This window comes from Salvelinus fontinalis, chromosome 6 (assembly GCF_029448725.1).
Source record: "Salvelinus fontinalis isolate EN_2023a chromosome 6, ASM2944872v1, whole genome shotgun sequence".
NCBI lineage: Eukaryota > Metazoa > Chordata > Actinopteri > Salmoniformes > Salmonidae > Salvelinus > Salvelinus fontinalis.
Genome location: NC_074670.1, coordinates 61,594,504 through 61,613,489, shown reverse-complemented (window position 1 = coordinate 61,613,489; position 18,986 = coordinate 61,594,504). Strand labels below are relative to the sequence as shown.

General features: G+C 42.0%; 1 protein-coding gene across 13 annotated transcripts in view; it reads left to right on the top strand.

The window, feature by feature from the left end:
* Nucleotides 1-18,986, top strand: part of LOC129858248 (rap guanine nucleotide exchange factor 2-like) — a 140,995-nt gene that overhangs the window by 29,196 nt on the left and 92,813 nt on the right. For all 13 annotated transcript variants that reach the window (XM_055927347.1, XM_055927355.1, XM_055927346.1 and 10 more), the window contains exons 2-3: nt 11,219-11,289; nt 11,818-11,874. In XM_055927347.1, the coding sequence (XP_055783322.1) occupies nt 11,219-11,289; nt 11,818-11,874 (128 nt within the window). The remainder of the gene's footprint in view (nt 1-11,218; nt 11,290-11,817; nt 11,875-18,986) is intronic.

The window sequence follows — 18,986 nt, the reverse complement described above, 5'->3', positions numbered from 1 at the left end:
TGTGTGACGTTATTTGCGAGGGTGACGCATGTGTGCATTCCTTCTCTAAAGAATAGAAATGCCCAGTTGTGAGCAGTCGACCTGCATATCATAAAGGATATCTCGGTTTACAAGTCCTTCTAAACCCCCCGTCATTGAACACCCAACAAGATGAGAGAGGAGCTCACCTCTCATCAATCTAAAAATGTCACCATTTGCCACCTTAGATTTACTACCCCCCCCAAAATTCCATACTCACCTGGTGAGGGGGGAGAATTTACACCTTTGGAGCCCAAAATATTCCCCCCTAATGAAAGCCATGCTCGTAGCAAAGCAGTTTTGACTGGTTGTTCCCTAGCAACCGGGGCACGATATCATCATAACCCATGGCTGGAATTGCCTTTCAGAGAATGCTGAGGGGAGAAATTGTAAGGAGATTGATTATTGGTTTCCATAAATACCCGAAGTGGAGGCCTGAAAATATGCACTGGCGGATATGTTGAGGATTAATGTCCACAGGAGCAGAGAGAATGGCTGATTTTAAAGCAGCACTATATCGAAGCCCATTAGAGCCAGACCTGACTTGCTATTATCATCCCAAACTACTTATGATTCATGACCTTGGCCCCCAGCCCTGCCATGCTTGTATATTTAATTAGACAGAAAAACAAAACATTACAATACATTTTGTCATATTTATCCCCATACAGCAAATCATTTGTTTGGTCAAATTCACCTTAGTTAATATAAGTCTACCAATTTTGCTTTATTTTGGGGTGGATTAGCATGAATTGCTCTTTATGGGATGTTCTGTAACTTTGATTACCCCGCACCTCTTTTGAGGGCTTTGTTTGGGCGAGATGGAGCGCATTTCATTTTGCCCGACAGTTGGCTTTGTTCCTGGCTGGGACCTGCTACAACTTGGTTGAAAGACAGTGCTGAATTATCCTTTTGTTGAAACGAGTGTTCAGAGTCCACGGTTAAATCCATACTGGGCCATAGTGGTTAGGTTAGAGGGTTGGAGTCGAGGGGCAATGGTTGTGTTACATTTATGAAGCATGATAAGAGGTTGTGGACAAAGTCATGGTTGGTTGTACGGTTAACAGTATCTGGTCAGAAGTTTGTTATCCCCTTGTAGGGGTTTGGTCAACACTTATCCACCATTTTGTACCGGTAATGTTTGAATAGCCTGCTGTGGTTAGTTAAGCGGTAACTTTTTTTGGTCTAGTTTCAATGTTTTGATTGGCTAATTCATTGTTAACTTTGATGTATTGCCATGTCTAACCATGCTTGCATAATTGTGATCTATAGTTACTCACGCCCTGCTCAAAGCATAAAATACAGTGCTAATTAGATGACTGTTGAGATCCTGTATCGATGTCGCTTGATTAATGTTGTGTGGATAACGTTAAAATAACACCACACCGAAGGCCTGCGGGCAAGTTAATGCTCATTTAGCGTAGACCGATTGGTTCTTTCGCACCCAGAGGCATAGCAGGGTTACAATGCCGTGTCCTCACAATGCATAATCTGATATTCAGTGCCGCGTCCACATGTTGCGTTATTCAACATGGATACACTTTTCGCTGGTATTATACCAACTTGATTGCACCATCTTTCTTATCCCAATGAAAAGCTGTTTCAGAAGTTATTTATTTCCTTCAGGATTTTCTGTTTTCCCCCAAACACCCCCCAACATTCTTACCAGCCCCCCCACTCCCCGTCCCCATAATTCTGTTATCTATACATAGTCTTAGGCGTAACATTGCCGTTTCCCCACATTCCCACAAAATAACATTGTTAAATGTTTGCTCACAAACGAGACTGTCGCTGCCATCTTGATTACCTCTCTGAGGATTCAACCTGAGGAAATGTAAACATACTCATGAATTATGCATACATCTTTATTTACCACGTCAATTATTCAGAAGATATCAGTTGCTTGGTTTTTGCCACGGGGTTGTAGTTTGTGGAGATAAAAAACAACAATAACAGTGACTGAATTTAGCTTCCTGAACAAGAAAATAATTGCACATTTTATGAGTTTTGTCAGTACCTTATGATATTGTACATGGAATTGTCTTGGCTGTTTTTCAATAAGAATAATCCAGTAATAGTAGTTCTTACAAAAATAACTAGCCTACTTATTCAGAATATTCCTCTATGCTGACGACAACCTTTGCAAATATGCAACTAACCCCAATAGAATGTTTATGTAATGTGCCAATTTCCCCACCATGGAGCCAAAGGAATGATTCTACAGAAAGTTATGCCAGCACAGGCAGAAATCCGTTCTCATTTAAAGTTCTTGTCCCCTAGTTGCCTACCTGAGGGTCTGACAGGTTAACAGTGAAGCCATCTTCTCATCAGATTCTTACACATTAACAAGTGATTAGCCGTGTTGATAACTGAAGCTCCTCTGGTTACTTTACCTCAGACACGTTTCAAGCCAGCAGCTTACTGCTATTTTGTTATGAGATCACGTTTAAGATTGTGATACATGAGTTCAGTCCAATTTAGGTAGTATTGACTACAGCCAGGTATTACTACTACAGCTGCGAATACTGTAGGTTATAAGGTAGCCTTAGAAACGGGCCCCATTTATTGTTCACTCACTTGGGTTTGGAAATAACGATCTGTAACGAAGCACAGTGAGGGGACTATTTTATAGTTTTAATCCTTTGACGCCGCACCCCCTCACATTGCTCATAACCAACAATAATGACTCTAATAAGGACTTCCGCACGTGACGTGGTCAGAAGGCTCCTGCTTCAACAGCCGTGCTCACCCAACCGCCCTGGAGTCAATATGCATATTCATAAGGTTCGGAGCGTCAGTGCTTCCAAACTTGTCTATTTTTAGTATATATTTCTTTTTTTACTTCTCTGGTTTTCCATGCTCTGATGAATGAATGCAGTGTAATGGTGAAATGTACCAGTCCTGAGCCTTTTTTGAAGCTTACATTGAATGTTAGCAGTGTGTTAGCATGATAGCTAGTGCAGTGGTCACCAATGTTCATCAATATTAGCAGTGTGTTAGCATAATATCTAGTGTGGTCGTCATCAGACTGTACGATTGTTTATCCCATGTGTAACTCTGTTGTTGTTTTTGTCGCACTGCTTTGCTTTATCTTGGACAGGTCGCACTTGTAAATGAAAACTTGCTCTCAACTGGCCTACCTGGTTAAATAAAGGTTAATTTTTTTTTTTTTTAAATGAAAGTCGAGGCTTTGGTCCCATGTATTGTCATCTTATAAATGAATACATTGAAGATTCCTACTTGTAAGTTGCAATTTAGAACGCAGGGTAGATGTTTCTGATTTTAAGAAATATGGTAGTCCAAAGAGTGCATACCACCAACTGCTCATTTTAGCCTAGCATGCATCCTATTTGCATGCTTAAGGAATCTCACTGTGCTATTGTTCTTAGTCTTTATCCTGGCAGCTCAAGTGTAGGGTGCTAAGCTCATTCACATGCCTCCTAGATTCCTGTTACTGAAATCCACCACATCCCCTCCTCCCACAATTCACACAAACAGGGTGTGAAGCACTGCTAGAGATTGGGTTTCCTTGAAATTATCGATTAGCATTCGCAATTGTTTTCTTTTTCCATTGCCTCACATAGCTTTTCTTCCAATTTCCGGGTTGTTTGTGTGCTGTGTTGTCTTAGCTTGTTGGAGTTAGCTAGCACAGCAATACTAATGCTGCTACTAGCTACTTAGCTTTGTGTAATGTGTGTTGGTGCCAGCCTTAGCTAATACTTTCAAGGTAGCACCAGGGGGAAACAAGTGTTGCCCCACACCAACATTCCTACCATAGTGTAGTGCACATGGAGTTTGGAAAACAAGATCGTTGGCCTTCTCTTTGCCAGGAGTCAGGACACCCACTGATACTGTGTAGCGCCCAGCTACTCTGTGACCTTGCCCTCCTACATAAAGGTTCCACCTGCTGTCTGGTCGCACTGGGCAATTGATAAAAATATCCCTCAGGCCCCACACTCTTTGTCAATAGATATTCAAGGACAGCAGTCAATGTCCTCTCACTCACAGGCATACATAGGAATACACACGTGCACATACCACTGCACACATTATTGATGTTACTTCCACAATGACACACACACTTGCACAAGCATTATGCACCCGCCTGCCTGCCAGAGGTGTACGTGTCTCCTACAACATTGTGCATAAACTGTTGTCCTTGCTATTTTGAATGGGCTGGGGGCCTCATGAGTCCTGCTTGGCACACTGACACCGATGGGGGCTGGGGTGTGTTTGTGCTGAACTGACAGTATAAACCTACTCTGTGCCATTTTCACATACTTGACAGTAGACAACACTGACCTGGTGACCTTCACCACTGTGTGTCTCTGTCCTCTGCTTCTCTCTATACACTCATAACCTCCTTCTAGTCAGCTGCCGTACTAAATACTGATTACATTAAAGCCTCAATTTGAATTCTGTGTTTCAGCCCAATGGCATTCATTTAAATGATACTTGTACAGCAGGACATATTGCAGAATATGTTTTTTAAAAAGCATATTCTATGTGGAGCATATGAGTGTTGTTTGGCATGTTGTTCTTCTCACTGTTCCCGAGTGGCGCACCGGTTTAAGGCACTGCAAGAGGTGTCACTACAGTCCCTGGTTCGAATCCAGGCTGAATCACATCCGCCTGTGATTGGGAGTCCCATAGGGCGGTGCACAATTGGCCCACTGTCGTCTGGGTTTTGCTGGGGTAGGCTGTCATCGTAAATAAGAATTTGTTCTTAACTGACTTGCCTAGTTAAATATAAAAAATACATAAATTGCTAACATCAAATTGTATTTGTCACGTGCGCAGAATACAACAGTTGTAGACCTTACAGTGAAATGCTTACTTATAAGTCCTTAACCAACAATGCAGTTTTAAGAAAATACCAACATAAAAAAGTAAGAGATAAGAATAACAAATAATTAAAGAACAGCAGTAAATAACAATAGCGGGGCCTTAGACAGGGTGTGCCGGTACAGAGTCAATGTGCGGGGGCACCGGTGTCGAGGTAATATGTACATGTAGGTAGAGTTATTAAAGTGACTATGCATAGATAATAGAGAGTAGCAGCAGTGTAGAAGGGGGGGGGGGGGGGGCAGGCAATGCAAATAGTCAGGGTAGAAATATGATTAGCTATTCAGGAGTCTTACTGTAAGACTTGATAGTGAGCGGTCTCTGGCTAGCACCAGAATGTATCCAGGCACAAGACCTGTTCTAACTAATGGATGACCCAGATGCCTCTTCCTCCCGACATGTCATACCTTCCATAGGTTAGGGAGCGGTGGAGGGCATAGCATAGGCCTTGTGTGTTATTTGTCTCGGCAGTGTCATCTGAGGAATGCAGTCCTCACCCCTGGCTGACACACAAGATGGCCCCTCTACTGTCACGGTAAGGGGATCCATTGAAACTGGGACTCTGCTTGGTGGGATGGACGATCAGGTAAAAGAGGCCTAACCTGGTAAAGGATCAAGGTCGGAAATCAAAATGGCGGCAATCATACTGATAATGGGGGTGTTTTTCGCTTTTTTTTTTTGTTCCACCGCGTCACTGATCGCTAGGTTAAGCTATGAACTTGTTGCCGCGTCTCATTGCCCTCTGAAGATATGGTGAAATCATCAACAATCATCAACAACATTTACATTTAAGTCATTTAGCAGACGCTCTTATCCAGAGCGACTTACAAATTGGTGCATTCACCTTATATCCAGTGGAACAGCCACTTTACAATAGTGCATCTAAATCTTTTAAGGGGGAGGGGGGGGTTAGAAGGATTACTTTATCCTATCCTAGGTATTCCTTAAAGAGGTGGGGTTTCAGGTGTCTCCGGAAGGTGGTGATTGACTCCGCTGACCTGGCGTCGTGAGGGAGTTTGCGATCTGTTGTGAATCTAGCATGGCTCGGCTCTGAGTCGCAGGAGATTAATTTATGCTTTTCCCCGAAACAGAACCACGGTCTCTGCGCGAAGCGTCCCAGATTTAAAAGGCCAATTCTTGACGTGCCTGCCTGCCAGGGATCGGGGACACCGGCATCTTAAGGCGGAGACATGCTAATGATCTGAGCTAACTGGTCGATGACACATTGTTTTGATGGAGCAGAGAACCAGACTAGTTACACAAGGCATGCCAACAGGATGTGGCTCACAGAACTTGATGTTGGCAACAACTTCTCATCAGTGACAGACCCATGCTTTCCCACACGTGGCCTTACTGTCGGTCTCTATCTCTGTCACGAAGGCCCAGTAGTTGAGTGACTGTCTCCTGATATACTTTTAAAATACATCCTTTCTTCTTTCTTTCAAGGTGATCACTGATCTGCTAAAGAGATGAATCCCATTGACTATCAGCTGTTTAAAATCTCTATTTTACGATGTATTGGAGGCTGCTACTGTTGACTGAGTGCTACTGTTGACTGACTGCTACTGTTGACTGTGTGATAGAGATTATGATGGTAACACGGTCTTAACCAATGACAGGAGTGAGTATTATGTAACTTCCTTTTGTAAGGTCAATGCACCCAATGAAGTGCTCATTACACTCATCCTATGGTGAGTTTTATGGCCAATAACATGTCATATTATTTTAATATCCTGTGGAAACCAAAGGCCACATTAACCACAACTGCCAATCCCACATTTTAAAATTCTCACAGCAATCTCAGATATTGTATCATTATAATATATAGGCTCATATGTTACAACATTGGACGTCTCTTAGCTAAGAGAATGAGGTTTAAAATGGTAATGAATCATAATTTGGTGGGTGCTTGTATTATCAGTGGTGACCCTGGAGCGATTAGGGTTAAGAGCCTTGCTTAAGGGCACATTGACAGATTTTTCACCTTGTCTGCTTGGGGATTGGAACTAGCGACCTTTCGGTTACTGGCCCTACACTAACCACTAGACTACCCGCTGTCCTCTTTGTAAGTCCAAGTTTACCTTCCGCACAGGTCTTTAAGGTTGTGACCCCACGTTTTGATGTTTCGCCTACAGTGTCAGTGTGATAAGATGCAGGTTGGTTTGCATTCACCCAAATGAATTTACCAAATACTCATTCAGACCAATGAAAGGAGCGGACAATGAAAGCGCCCTATCTTGTTTGCAGACACATCAGAGGATTTGAGATGAGGAGTGGCTGCCGTTTTAGAATTTAAATGAGGCTTTGTTATTCGTGTCCTTGCCATTTTATTGAAAGTGAAAGGGAGCGATTTGAGGTCAAGTGGACGATTGCTGACTGGAATCTCAATTTTTTTTATGCCAATGTTGTAAATTCTTCACCCATCGAATTGAAGTTATATACTAAGTTATAATGTTATAGGCTTAGTTCCCATCATAACTTGAATCTAAATTATCATGTTATAGGCCTCCTCTTAACTTGAATCCAGGATCTCAGTGGACGTGCATGGTTTTAGCTAAACATTAATTTCCTCCTGGAACTCTCTCTGCTCAACTGATTGTCACGTCTATCAACAGGTTGGCCCAGAGCCCTGTTCTGTACCCTACTGCCCATGGAGTTACACAACAAACCATAGATAATGGAGACTGGAGAGGCAGCCTTGGTCATATTGGTGCCCAAAACAAAGAACACACGGCTATCATTGTTGGCTAATGCCCTAATGTCCTGGGAGGAAATGCCTCTGATAGTTTGCCTACAGTATGGTACACAACACTGCTACTGTCTGACTCAGATCCAGAGGTGTAGTGAAATACTAGATCCCCCTGATCTAAGGAAATTAGCAGGAATTGGATGGTAACAGAGAAAAATGTCCCAGACCCCATAAAGACTAACATCTGGTATTTCAAAGATGTGCTTGAATAGCACTTATTAAGCACCCTCATCAAATGCTGTCTTTCTTTCTCTTTCGCTGTCTCTCACACACACACTCATCTAACTTGACATTGCTTGACTCTTATCCCACTCCCCTACCATGAGTCTATACAGTCATTGCCGTCAATATGCAATACCAGATGAACTTGGACATACCCCCCCCAGTGTTTTGCGGTTGGCCCCAACATCTCAAACGTTATCCAATCCAAAAACACAAAACCGGAAAATGAAAGTGCATGGTAGTGAGAGGCAGTGGAAAAATGGTGTCCCTCGCATTCTTTCCATGGAGCTAATCTCGAGTCAATCTTAAATATTTAAGACCAAAGCCACAATTGATGGGTCTGCATATTTGTCTCTCACTGGTGCTCCTGAGTGGCGTATGTGTGGCGCTCTTTCCCACACTGTGCTATAGTAGGCCTATGGGAAAACACACCAGTAGCATGCCACCTAGTGGTCGTTCTTGGTAAGGTCTGCTTCCATGTATGGCAATGGGAAATATCATTCTATGATTAGGCCCTTGGGAAAATGTTGTGCGCACGCGGTTGGTCCCATACCGGGAAGAAATTAATTGCGCTGGTGTTTGGAATCTTCTTTACAACCCTTCCTTTCAGTTATAGTATTACTGTAGTTGTTTGGATAAATCAAAGCAAGTTTTCACCCTAGTGTGTTCACCTACCAACCTCTCAAATCTGTGATTAAGCCTACTTTAGGGAAGACTGAAAAATGTCACCTAAGCTTTCAACAGGGCCTTGGTGTCCCGTGTGAATCAGCATGTTCACTGTTCATTCTATGTAAGCAACATTGAGGCATAATGAGTCCAGATTATCCCTCACAAAAATGGCATTGGCAGTATTTGTCTTGCTTACAATCATTGTATAGCACCTTTTGTAGTCATATTCTCATATTTTACTAGGCCTACATCTATCTAGTCACAACTATAAGAATGTCAATATGTCTTATTTTGGTGTTAACAATTTCTATTCATATCAGCTTGCTGGATAATTTGTTTCAATGTACTGTGCCATTTTGTTATGTTAAATCCCAAATAAACTGGCCTGTCCTGTCCTTGTACAGTAGATGGTGCCAGAACCTAGCCAGTCTCCAAGCAGAATTATCAGGCCCACACAGTATACAAATCAGTGAGCGACGTCAGAACAGAACATAAGGCTATTATTCGGCTGGGGATATCACTGCATGATGTAACATGGGTCGAGGTAACCCAGTCGATGGAGCTTTGAAGGCAAACCTAGTTTAGGTTTTTTAGTTCTAATTCAACCAACAGCCAACGGTCTGAACAGTGTTTTGCATTGCATGAATGTAGTGAATTTAATGGGACATAGGGCGTATCTTTGATATCCTATTAGCAATTCTAACTTTGCATAATAGCCTATAGCCCTTGTCTGTTCAATGTGCATACGTTATAAACTCATGTGTGATTGTTCTAATATTAACTTGCAAAAGATCACATTTCAGCTTTGATCTGCTCAACAGATCTGCTCAACAGTGTTTGATCTATGGTCTTGTTTGTAGTAACTCACACTTTGGTACGACACGCAGGTCATTTTAACCAAACACCACCTCCCCTTTCTCAATCTTTGACCTCTAACCTGAGGTGCTTCAAACCGGTTGACCTCTCCATTCATTCCCCTTGGTGTCAGACGGTTTCAGAGCCCAGAGCTTGGTGTCTGCTGACAAAGTCAAGACAAGTGAAGGGAAGCACCGCCCGTCCTGTTTTCTTTTTGGTCTCTAAAATGTATCTTTCTTAGATTAGGTGCTTTGCGCAGGCATTTTCTTTGGGCCTCTAAGGGTGTAGTATTTTGCCTTGAATGGCAGAGGAGGTGTGTCTGTCTACATGTCTGTCAGGTTTTTTCTTTATTTTTACTATTTTCTACATTGTAGAATAATAGTGAAGACATCAAAACTACAAAATAACACATGGAATCATGTAGTAACCAAAAAATTGTGAAACAAATATATATATTTGAGATTCTTGAATGTAGCCACCCGTTGCCTTGACAGCTTTGCACACTCTTGGCATTCTCTCAACCAGCTTCATGAGGTCATCAGCTGGAATGAATTTCAATTAACAGGTGTGCCTTGTTAAAGGTTAATTTGTGGAATTTCCGTAATGTGTTTGAGCCAATCAGTTCTGTTGTGACAAGGTAGGGTTGGTATACAGAAGATAGCCCTATTTGGTAAAAGACCAATTCCATATTTTGTCAAGAACAGCTCAAATAAGTAAAAAGAAACGACAGTCCATCATTACTTTAATTAAGACATGAAGGTCAGCCAATCTGGGATATTTCAAGAACTTTGACCATTTCTTCAAGTGCAGTTGCAAAAACCATCAAGCGCTATGATAAAACTGGCTCTCATGATGACCGCCATGGGAAAGGAAGATCCAGAGTTAACTCTGCTACAGAGGATAAGTTCATTAGTTACCAGCCTCAGAAATTGCATCCCAAATAAATGCTTCAGAGTTCAAGTAACAGACACATCTCAACATCTACTGTTCAGAGGAGACTGCTTGAGATTTTTGGTTTCAACCACTGTCTCTTTGTGAGACAGAGTAAGTGAACGGATGATCTCCGCATGTGTGCTTCCCATGGAGGAGGAGGTGTGATGGTGCTTGCTGGAGACACTGTGATTTATTTAGAATTCAAGAAACACAAACAGCATGGCTACCACAGCATTCTGCAGCGATATGCCTTCCGGTCTGTTTTGCGCTTAGAGGGACTATCATTTGTTTTTCAACAGGAAAATGACCCAACACATCTCCAGACTGTCAGGGCTATTTGACCAAGGAAGAGTGATGGAGTGCTGCATCAGATGACGTGGCCTCCACAATCACCCGACCTCAACCCAATTGAGATGGTTTGGGATGAGTTGGATCGCAGAGTGAAGGAAAAGCAGCAAACAAGTGCTCAGCATATGTGGGAACTCCTTCAAGACTGTTGGAAAACATTCCAGGTGAAGCTGGTTGAGAATTCCAAGTGTGCAAAGCTGTCATCAAGGCAAAGGGTGGCTACTTTGAAGAATCTAAAATATATTTTGATTTGTTTAACACTTTTTTGGTTACTACATGATTCTGTGTTATATCATAGTTTTGTGTCTTCACTATTATTCTACAATGTAGAAATTTTTAAAAATTAAAGAAAAACCCTTGAATGAGTAGGTGTGTCCAAACTTTTGACTGGTATTGTAGGTATTAGGGACAGCACTGGCCATTTTAGAAAGGTTGTTTGGCTCTTATAACGGCTGACTCTTCATGTCTGTCTACTGTTAACACGCTGACCTTTTCCCCATGATATTCCAACACCCTGCACCCGGTAAAATCGGAATGTTAAAATGCTAATAAACTGACACATCTCCTCTATTCACACAGGACCTGGAAATAGTCTACTCCTATCTGCATGGGATGGAGGCCCTGTCGAACCTCAGAGAACACCAGCTGAGGTGAGAGCTCGCACATTGATTCAGATTGATCAAATGAATTACACATGAATTTATACTTGTTAATTACATGGATGATCTGTGATTAGCAGTTGTACAATACCCTGATGAGACAAACTAGTAATACCTTAAAGGAATGTTGTTTTCCTCTGCGGTAGCTAGTTCTCAGAGACTTGTTTTTCTCCTGCTTGTTTTGAATCCTTGAGCAACAATAATATGCATGACATGCTCTGGGCTGTTTTTGGGAGTTTGTGTTTTTTGATATCGCTGTTTACTAAAATAAAGTTTCACAAATGCCAAGGCACATGAGTTACTTTTAAAATACTGACATTTCCTTCCTCTTAAAGGTACTCTCGGAGAGCTTCTACAAACTCAATAAACTAAACTTAGTGAACCCAACCATCCATCTGTTCTATTGTATTTGTTAACTTTGCTGTCACTGTTGTCTCCTCTCTTCTCTCCTCTCCTATCTCCTCTCTTCCCCCCTCTCGCCCCACCCCTCTCCTCTGTCCTTCCCTCTCTCTCCTACAGGATAATGTGTGAGACAGTGCGTTATGAAAGACACGAAGCCAATGAAGTGCTCTATTAGTAAGTACCCTTGTGCGTGTATGTAGGTACACATTCTTAATGCATCCATTCTTAATAAATCATATCTAGATGTTCTCTGCTGGAAGTCTTTACACAAGACATGGTCAGAGTCCAACTTATTGACAAGCTGCGATTATGCCCCATTAATGTCATTTTAGGTGAAAATTTAAAAAGGTCTGATCCTTAAGACTTTTTTTTAAAAGAGGGAACTGATTGGAGGACTTGCTTCATTTAGATGAGAGGAAGGCTATTCCAGAATGCCCTATAGTCAGAGGACACACACACACAGAGAGTTGCTCCCATTGGCCAAAAGTAGCAGTGGGGGGGATGAGAGGGGGGGTGGTGTCTGGTACCCTGCTGGTAGCTTAGGGCTAGTGTGACAACACTTTCAGCAGTCTCTCTCTACCCACTGTGTGTGTGTGTGTGTGTGCACCCGACTGCCGGTGGTCATGTGTAGTATGTATGCATGCATGAATATTTTGGCCCAGGGTAGGGGATTCCTCTTGTAGACATTCATACTCTGGTTCTCTTCCTGGATAAGTGCTGGGAGCAGACAGTGGGAAAATAAGATGCAGTCTCCCCCTGTGGAGAATCTGATTAAGGTTCTTTAGCTGTAGTGGTGCCCTTTACCTTTTTCTATTTTTAACAATGAGTTCGGACTACCTGGGGACTAGGAGGCGTTAAAACCACACTGTTAGAAATCCTGATGGCCCCTTTTTAAGGTAAACACAGTTCCTGAGATGAAAGCATGGACAGCACATTTTGGATAGGGAGGTGAAGGACTCTCAATCATAGACATGCTGTCAATAGTAGACAGCACGTTATGCATAGGGATGTGGACAGTCAATTGTTACAAGGCTAAGCAACTCTTATCTTACATCCACTCCAATTCTGTCCAAACCTGAAACCCCAAAGTGAGGTTGATAGTGTGTGTGCTACAGGCGATACACTGCCATCTCAGTACATCAGGTTATAAACCAAGAGTATTACACTTGACAGGAATTGATTATACCCTCCAGCAGTCCTCATCTCCGGGTTTCCCTCGTGTGTGTGTGTGTGTGTGTGTGTAGCGCTCACACCCAGCTCATTGAAAGGTTTCCCCTTGCCAGTGTGTGTGGGCCTAGCGTCCCCTGTGGGCCTAGCGTCCCCTGTGGGCCTAGCGTCCCCTGTGTGCCTAGCGTCCCCTGTGTGCCTAGCGTCCCCTGTGTGTGTGTGTGTGTGTGTGTGTGTGTGTGTGTGCAGAACTCGCACGCAGCTGATGGAAAGTTTTCCCCTCACCAGCTCCTACTCCCAATAGGGTCCTACTGTAATCAGCTGGGAATGTGCCCGCTCGCTTCTGGAAACAAGGTCATCTGATCTGGGAAAAGAACTGGGAGAAATAACATGTCCCATCCAAACAACGCTCAAGCAACATTGCATTTCCATCCTTCTGAATGGGGAGTGTCATGTCAGTATTGGGGTTAGCAGTATTCTGTAGTAAAAATCATCATATAAAACACTGCAAACAGTGGAGGCTCCTCAGAGGAGGAAGGGGAGGACCATCCTACTCAGTGAATTTGATCAAAATAGTGAAACATTACAAAACATTTTTTACATTTTTTTTTTTAGATATGAATATATTTAGTATAGTTTTATGTCACCAAATAACGGATTTAAACCATGTTTTGCAATGAAGGTCTACAGTAGCCTCAACAACACTCAGTAGGGTAGCACCCTGGTGTATCAGAGGACAGCTATTTTCTATTTTCTGTGTACATTGACTTCAATACAGAACTTAGGAGGCTCATGGTTCTCACCCCCTTCCAAAAACTTACTATAGTAATTATAACGACTTCCAGAGGACGTCCTCCAACCTATCAGAGCTCTTGCAGTATGAACTGACATGTTGTCCATTCAATCAAAAGTGACTCAGTGAGATGCTAGTTGAACGGTTTTGAACAAATACATTTCTTCAAAATTGTATGAACTGTGTGCCGGTGATCAGGGGTGTATTCATTCCGCTAATTCTGTTTTGCGAAACGTTTCTTAAATGGAAGCAAACGGGGCTGGACCTACCGAAATTTGTCCAAAAACTCTTAGTTTTGTTGCAAAATGTTAGCAACTGTTTGGACTAATGATTACACCTTAGATCCGCTAGATGCTGGCAAGAGTGTGCAAGGTGGTATTGAATATGTCACTGTCACCTTGATTACTCCAATTTGTCTCTGTACCTGTGCACCTACGTTATAAACTTTCATTTGTAGGCTAGGTTTTAGCAACCTCATGGTGTGTATAGGGAAAATTTGAGTATCATGTAGTAGCTTAAACCTATTGATGTTACATTGAGCTGAGAGAATGGAATATGAATGACAGTCATCCAATATGCTGTAATAGAAATAAGGCCATCAACTGCCACTAACTTTTGCCTTGCAAAAGTATTCAGACCCCTTGGATTTCTCTAAATTTTGTGTTACGATGTGGGATTAAAATAGATTTGTCATTTATTACCAATATACACAAAATACTCTGTCAAAGTGGGACATTTTAATGTTTTTTTTAAGATTAATTAAAAATATAACATAGTCGTTGCATGCGAGGTATTCAGCCCCTTTTTTTAGGCAAGATTAAGTTAGAAAAGGTGTAAAATTGACCCTTCTGTCCCCCATATAACATCTGTAAGGTCCCTCCATGTATTGAATTTCAAGCATCATAAAAAGGGCAGTGATTGGTAGATGTGTAACAATAACAAATCAGACATTGAATATTTCTGTAAGCATGATCAAGTTACTTATGTTATTAAACCACTAGACACCTCAAAGATACAGTTGTCCTTCTGAAGTGAGCTGCAGGGCAGGAATGAAACTGCTCAGGGATGTCACCATGTGGCCATTGGGGATTTTAAAACCGCTACAGAGTTAAATGGCTGTGAAGGGCGAGCTGAGGATGGATCAACATTGTAGTGACTCCCCAATAATATAAATATACAGAATACACATTTTCCAAAACATGTATCTTGTATGCATCAAGGCACTAACTGCAAAAAAACATGGCAAAGGCATACTTTTTGGCCTAAATTTTCAAGCATGGTGGTGGCTGCATCATGGTATGAGTATGCTTGACATCAGCAAATACCTTTTCAGGATAAAAAGAAACAGAATGGAGCGAAGCACAGGGAAAATGGTAGAGCAAACCTGCTTCAGTCTGCTTTACACCAAGCACTGGGAGAAGAATTCACCTTTCAGCAGGACAATAACCTAAAACGCAAAGCCAAATTTCAACTGGAAATGCTTACCAAGATGACCGTGGATGTTCCTGAGTGTCCAAGTTACAGTTTGACTTAATTCTGCTTGAAATTCTGTGGCAAGACTTTAAAAATGCTGTTTAGCCCTACATCTTGACAGAGCCCTACATCTTGACAGAGCTTGACAATTTTTTTACAGAATAATGGGCTAATATTGCACAATCCAGGTGTGCAAAGCTCTTATAGACTTATCCAAGAAGACTCTGTAATCGATGACAAAGGTTTTTCTAACATGTATTGGCTCAGGGAGCTGAATACTTAAGCAACGACTATTTTATTGATTACATTTTTATTTATATAACATTTACATTTTTTCCCACATTGACAGACTATTTTGTTTAGATTGTTGATAGAAAATTACAAGTCCATTTTAATCTCACTTTGTAAACCAAATGTGATGAAATCCAAGGGGTCTGAATAATTTTGCAAGGAAAGTATTCAGACCCCTTGAATTTCTCCACAATTTGTTACGTTACAGCCTTATTCTAAAATTGATTAAATATTTTTTTTCCCTCAACAATCTACAGAAGATACCCCTGTTGTGACTTTACTTTCATTAATCTGACTGTTATTTATTTAATCTACTAACTATGTTTAATTGTTACCCGATTTTAAATGAATCCTCTGACAACGAACTCATTAGAAATTTGGGGCACCATGGAAGAGGTTTTTTAAAGAATTACCATCTCCCAAATGAAACTCTTAAGATATATCTATTACATCGCTCAACGGTCATCTTATTAATCATTACCTCTTATCATAAAATCATTCTGAACAGTCGTAACCTCATGCATCTGCAAAAAACCCAGTCTTACTCATGATTCAGTACTACATCAATTGGTTTAATTATTTATTTACTAGCTAACTAAATAATAACATACACACTTAATACACAAGACAAAGGTCTGTAGCAGACTTTAACAATATGGTGGCTTTTTACGCAACGATATGTAGAGGGGAGAGCGGGAAAAAGACATTTCAGAACTATTCTCACATTAATCATATAGTTTGCACACGAACCACCGCCCATTTGGATTAAGAAATCATCAAAGTATTTATGTGCGAGGGCCTTTGTTTGGTCGGAACCAGCCCTCCTTAGGAAGGTTGTTTGGCCTTAGAGCGACAAGCTGGATGGCTCTGATTGTCCAGAAGGGGTCTCCCCTTTCCCGTCTTCTACTGTTGTTCCCGGTGATGAGCGTAGTAGGATAGTCTCACTTACATTCACTTTTCTAGATATTTGACTCGCGACAGCTAATCAGCTGTCTAAGTGATTGTCTGAGAGGTGAGCTTCTCACCCACACCTCGTGTTGATTATTCAGGATTCGAACCACGATGGACATGAGCTGCAGCTTGCCGTCTCTCTGGTCTAAAGAAAGGCGAGTTTATTTCTTCACCTCGTGTCGAAGTTCCATCCTCAAGTTTCCTGGTATTGGAAACTTAATTTAGTTGGCAAGCTTTTTATGCACACTAGTCAAAAGGGGATTGTTCTGTCAGTCTGACAGTCTCTGACCTAATTTGGGGCGTGGCTACTTACTATGGAGAGATTCTCTTAAAATCACATTCATATTTTAACAAAAATACTTTTCATATTATATGCACAACATATTGGATGGAAACTTGACAGATAAAGGGGAGATACTTTCCAAGTTACAGTATTTCGTTCATACAATTTTTTTACGACATCACAAAATGAAAACCCATGTGACATTAGTTTTCTATAGCTCCCCACTAACCATTCTCCACATTGTTACAAATATTGTTCCAGTATCCACTTTTGACCGTGTGAGAATTTCAGCAAAAAACTGTCTGTGAAACAAATACATTCCTTTGGTTGATACTAAAAGGGGGGAAAGAAAGTCTCCTCGTCCTGTAATTTACAACAGGGTGTGAACTGTTGACCATCCAGCAGCTACCCCCCCCCACCCGAAGTGAGAGAGGGGGCCTGGTTACTGTCAACCCCCGCCAGTCTCATCTGGCACATTTTGATTATTACCAGACCGTCATATGGCCCAATAATGACAAAGCAAAAACAGGTTTTGGGAAATGTTTGCAAACGTATAAAAACAAAAATTGGAAATATCACATTTATATAAATATTCAGACCCTTAACTCAGTACTTTGTTGAAGCACTTTGGCAGTGATTACAGCCTCGTCTTCTTGGGTATGATGCTACAAGCTGGGCATACCTGTATTTTTGGGAGTTCCTCCTGTTCTTCTCTGCAGATCCTCTCAAGCTCAGTCAGGTTGGATGGGGAGCGTCGCTGCAAAGCTATTTCCAGGCCTCTCCAGTGATGTTCGATCGGGTTCAAGTCCGGGCTCTGGCTCTGCAACTCATAGATATTCAGAGACTTGTCCCCAAGCCACTCCTGCATTGTCTTGGCTATGTGCTTAGGGTCATTGTCCAGTTGGAAGGTGAACCTTTCCTCCAGTCTGAGGTCTTAACCTGCTCCAGAGCGCTCTTCATCATAGATCTCTCTCTTTACTTTGCTCTGTTCATCTTTCCCTCGGATCCTGAATAGTTTCCCAGTTACTGCCGCTGAATAACATCTCCACAGCATGATGATGCCACCACCATGCTTCACCATAGGGATGGTGCTAGGTTTCTTCCAGATGTGACGCTTGGCATTCAGGGCAAAGAGTTCAATTTTGGTTTCATCATGGTCTGAGAGTCCTTTTTAGGTGCCTTTTGGTAAACTCCAAGCGGACTGTTGTGCCTTTTACTGAGGAGTGGCTTCTGTCTGGCCGCTCTACCATAAAGGCCTGACTTGGTGGAGTGCTGCAGAAATGCTTGTCCTTCTGGAAGGTTCTCCCATCTCCACAGAGGAACTCTAGAGCGACTATTGGATTCTTGGTCACCTCCCTGACCAAGGCTCTACCATAAAGGCCTGACTTGGTGGAGTGCTGCAGAGATGCTTGTCCTTCTGGAAGGTTCTCCCATCTCCACAGAGGAACTCTAGAGCGACTATTGGATTCTTGGTCACCTCCCTGACCAAGGCCCTTCTCCCTCAATTGCTCAGTTTGGCTGGGCGGCCATTTAAGAGACTTAGTGTTTCCAAACTTCTTCCATTGAAGAGTGATGGAGGCCACTGTTCTTGGGGTACTTACATGCTGCAGGATTTTTTTTGGTACCCTTTCCCAGATCTGTGCCTTGACACAATCCTGTCTCGGAGCTCTATGGACAATTTCTTTGACCTCATGTCTTGGTTTTTCTGACATGCACTGTCAACTGTGGGACATTATATAGACAGGTTTGTGCCTTTCCTAATTATTTCCAATCAATATAATTTACAACTGGTGGTCTCCAAATTAAGTTGAAGAAACATCTAAATGATGATCAATAGAAACAGGATGCACCTGAGCTCAATTTCGAGTCTCATGGCAAAGGGTCTGAATACTTATGTAAATAAGGTGTTTCTGTATTTTTTTTGCTCTGTCATTATAGGGTATTGTGTGTAGATTGATAAAATGTTAAAAATCTTCAATGTGGAAAAGGGGAAGGTGTCTGAATACTTTCTGAATGAACTGTATACTGTAGTTTAGCAGACACACCCCTTTGGAAATAGGCTCGGGCCCCCCCCCCCCCCCCCCCCCCCACTCCAACATCATTGCATAAAGGGTCTCATAAGAATATTGATGTTTATTAAAAAAAACAGTTCCTCTCCAGCTTCTAACATACCCAGAGACCCTCAGCTCCTCTCCTACCTTACAGCCTGTCTGAAGATGAGATGTGGTGTTCGGGCTTGTCATTGCTGAGCGCTTCAGACGATTGTTTCTCCCAAAATGCTCATGACCCAGTTCAGTCAAGATGTCGTGGCGCATAAGACTCTCCTGT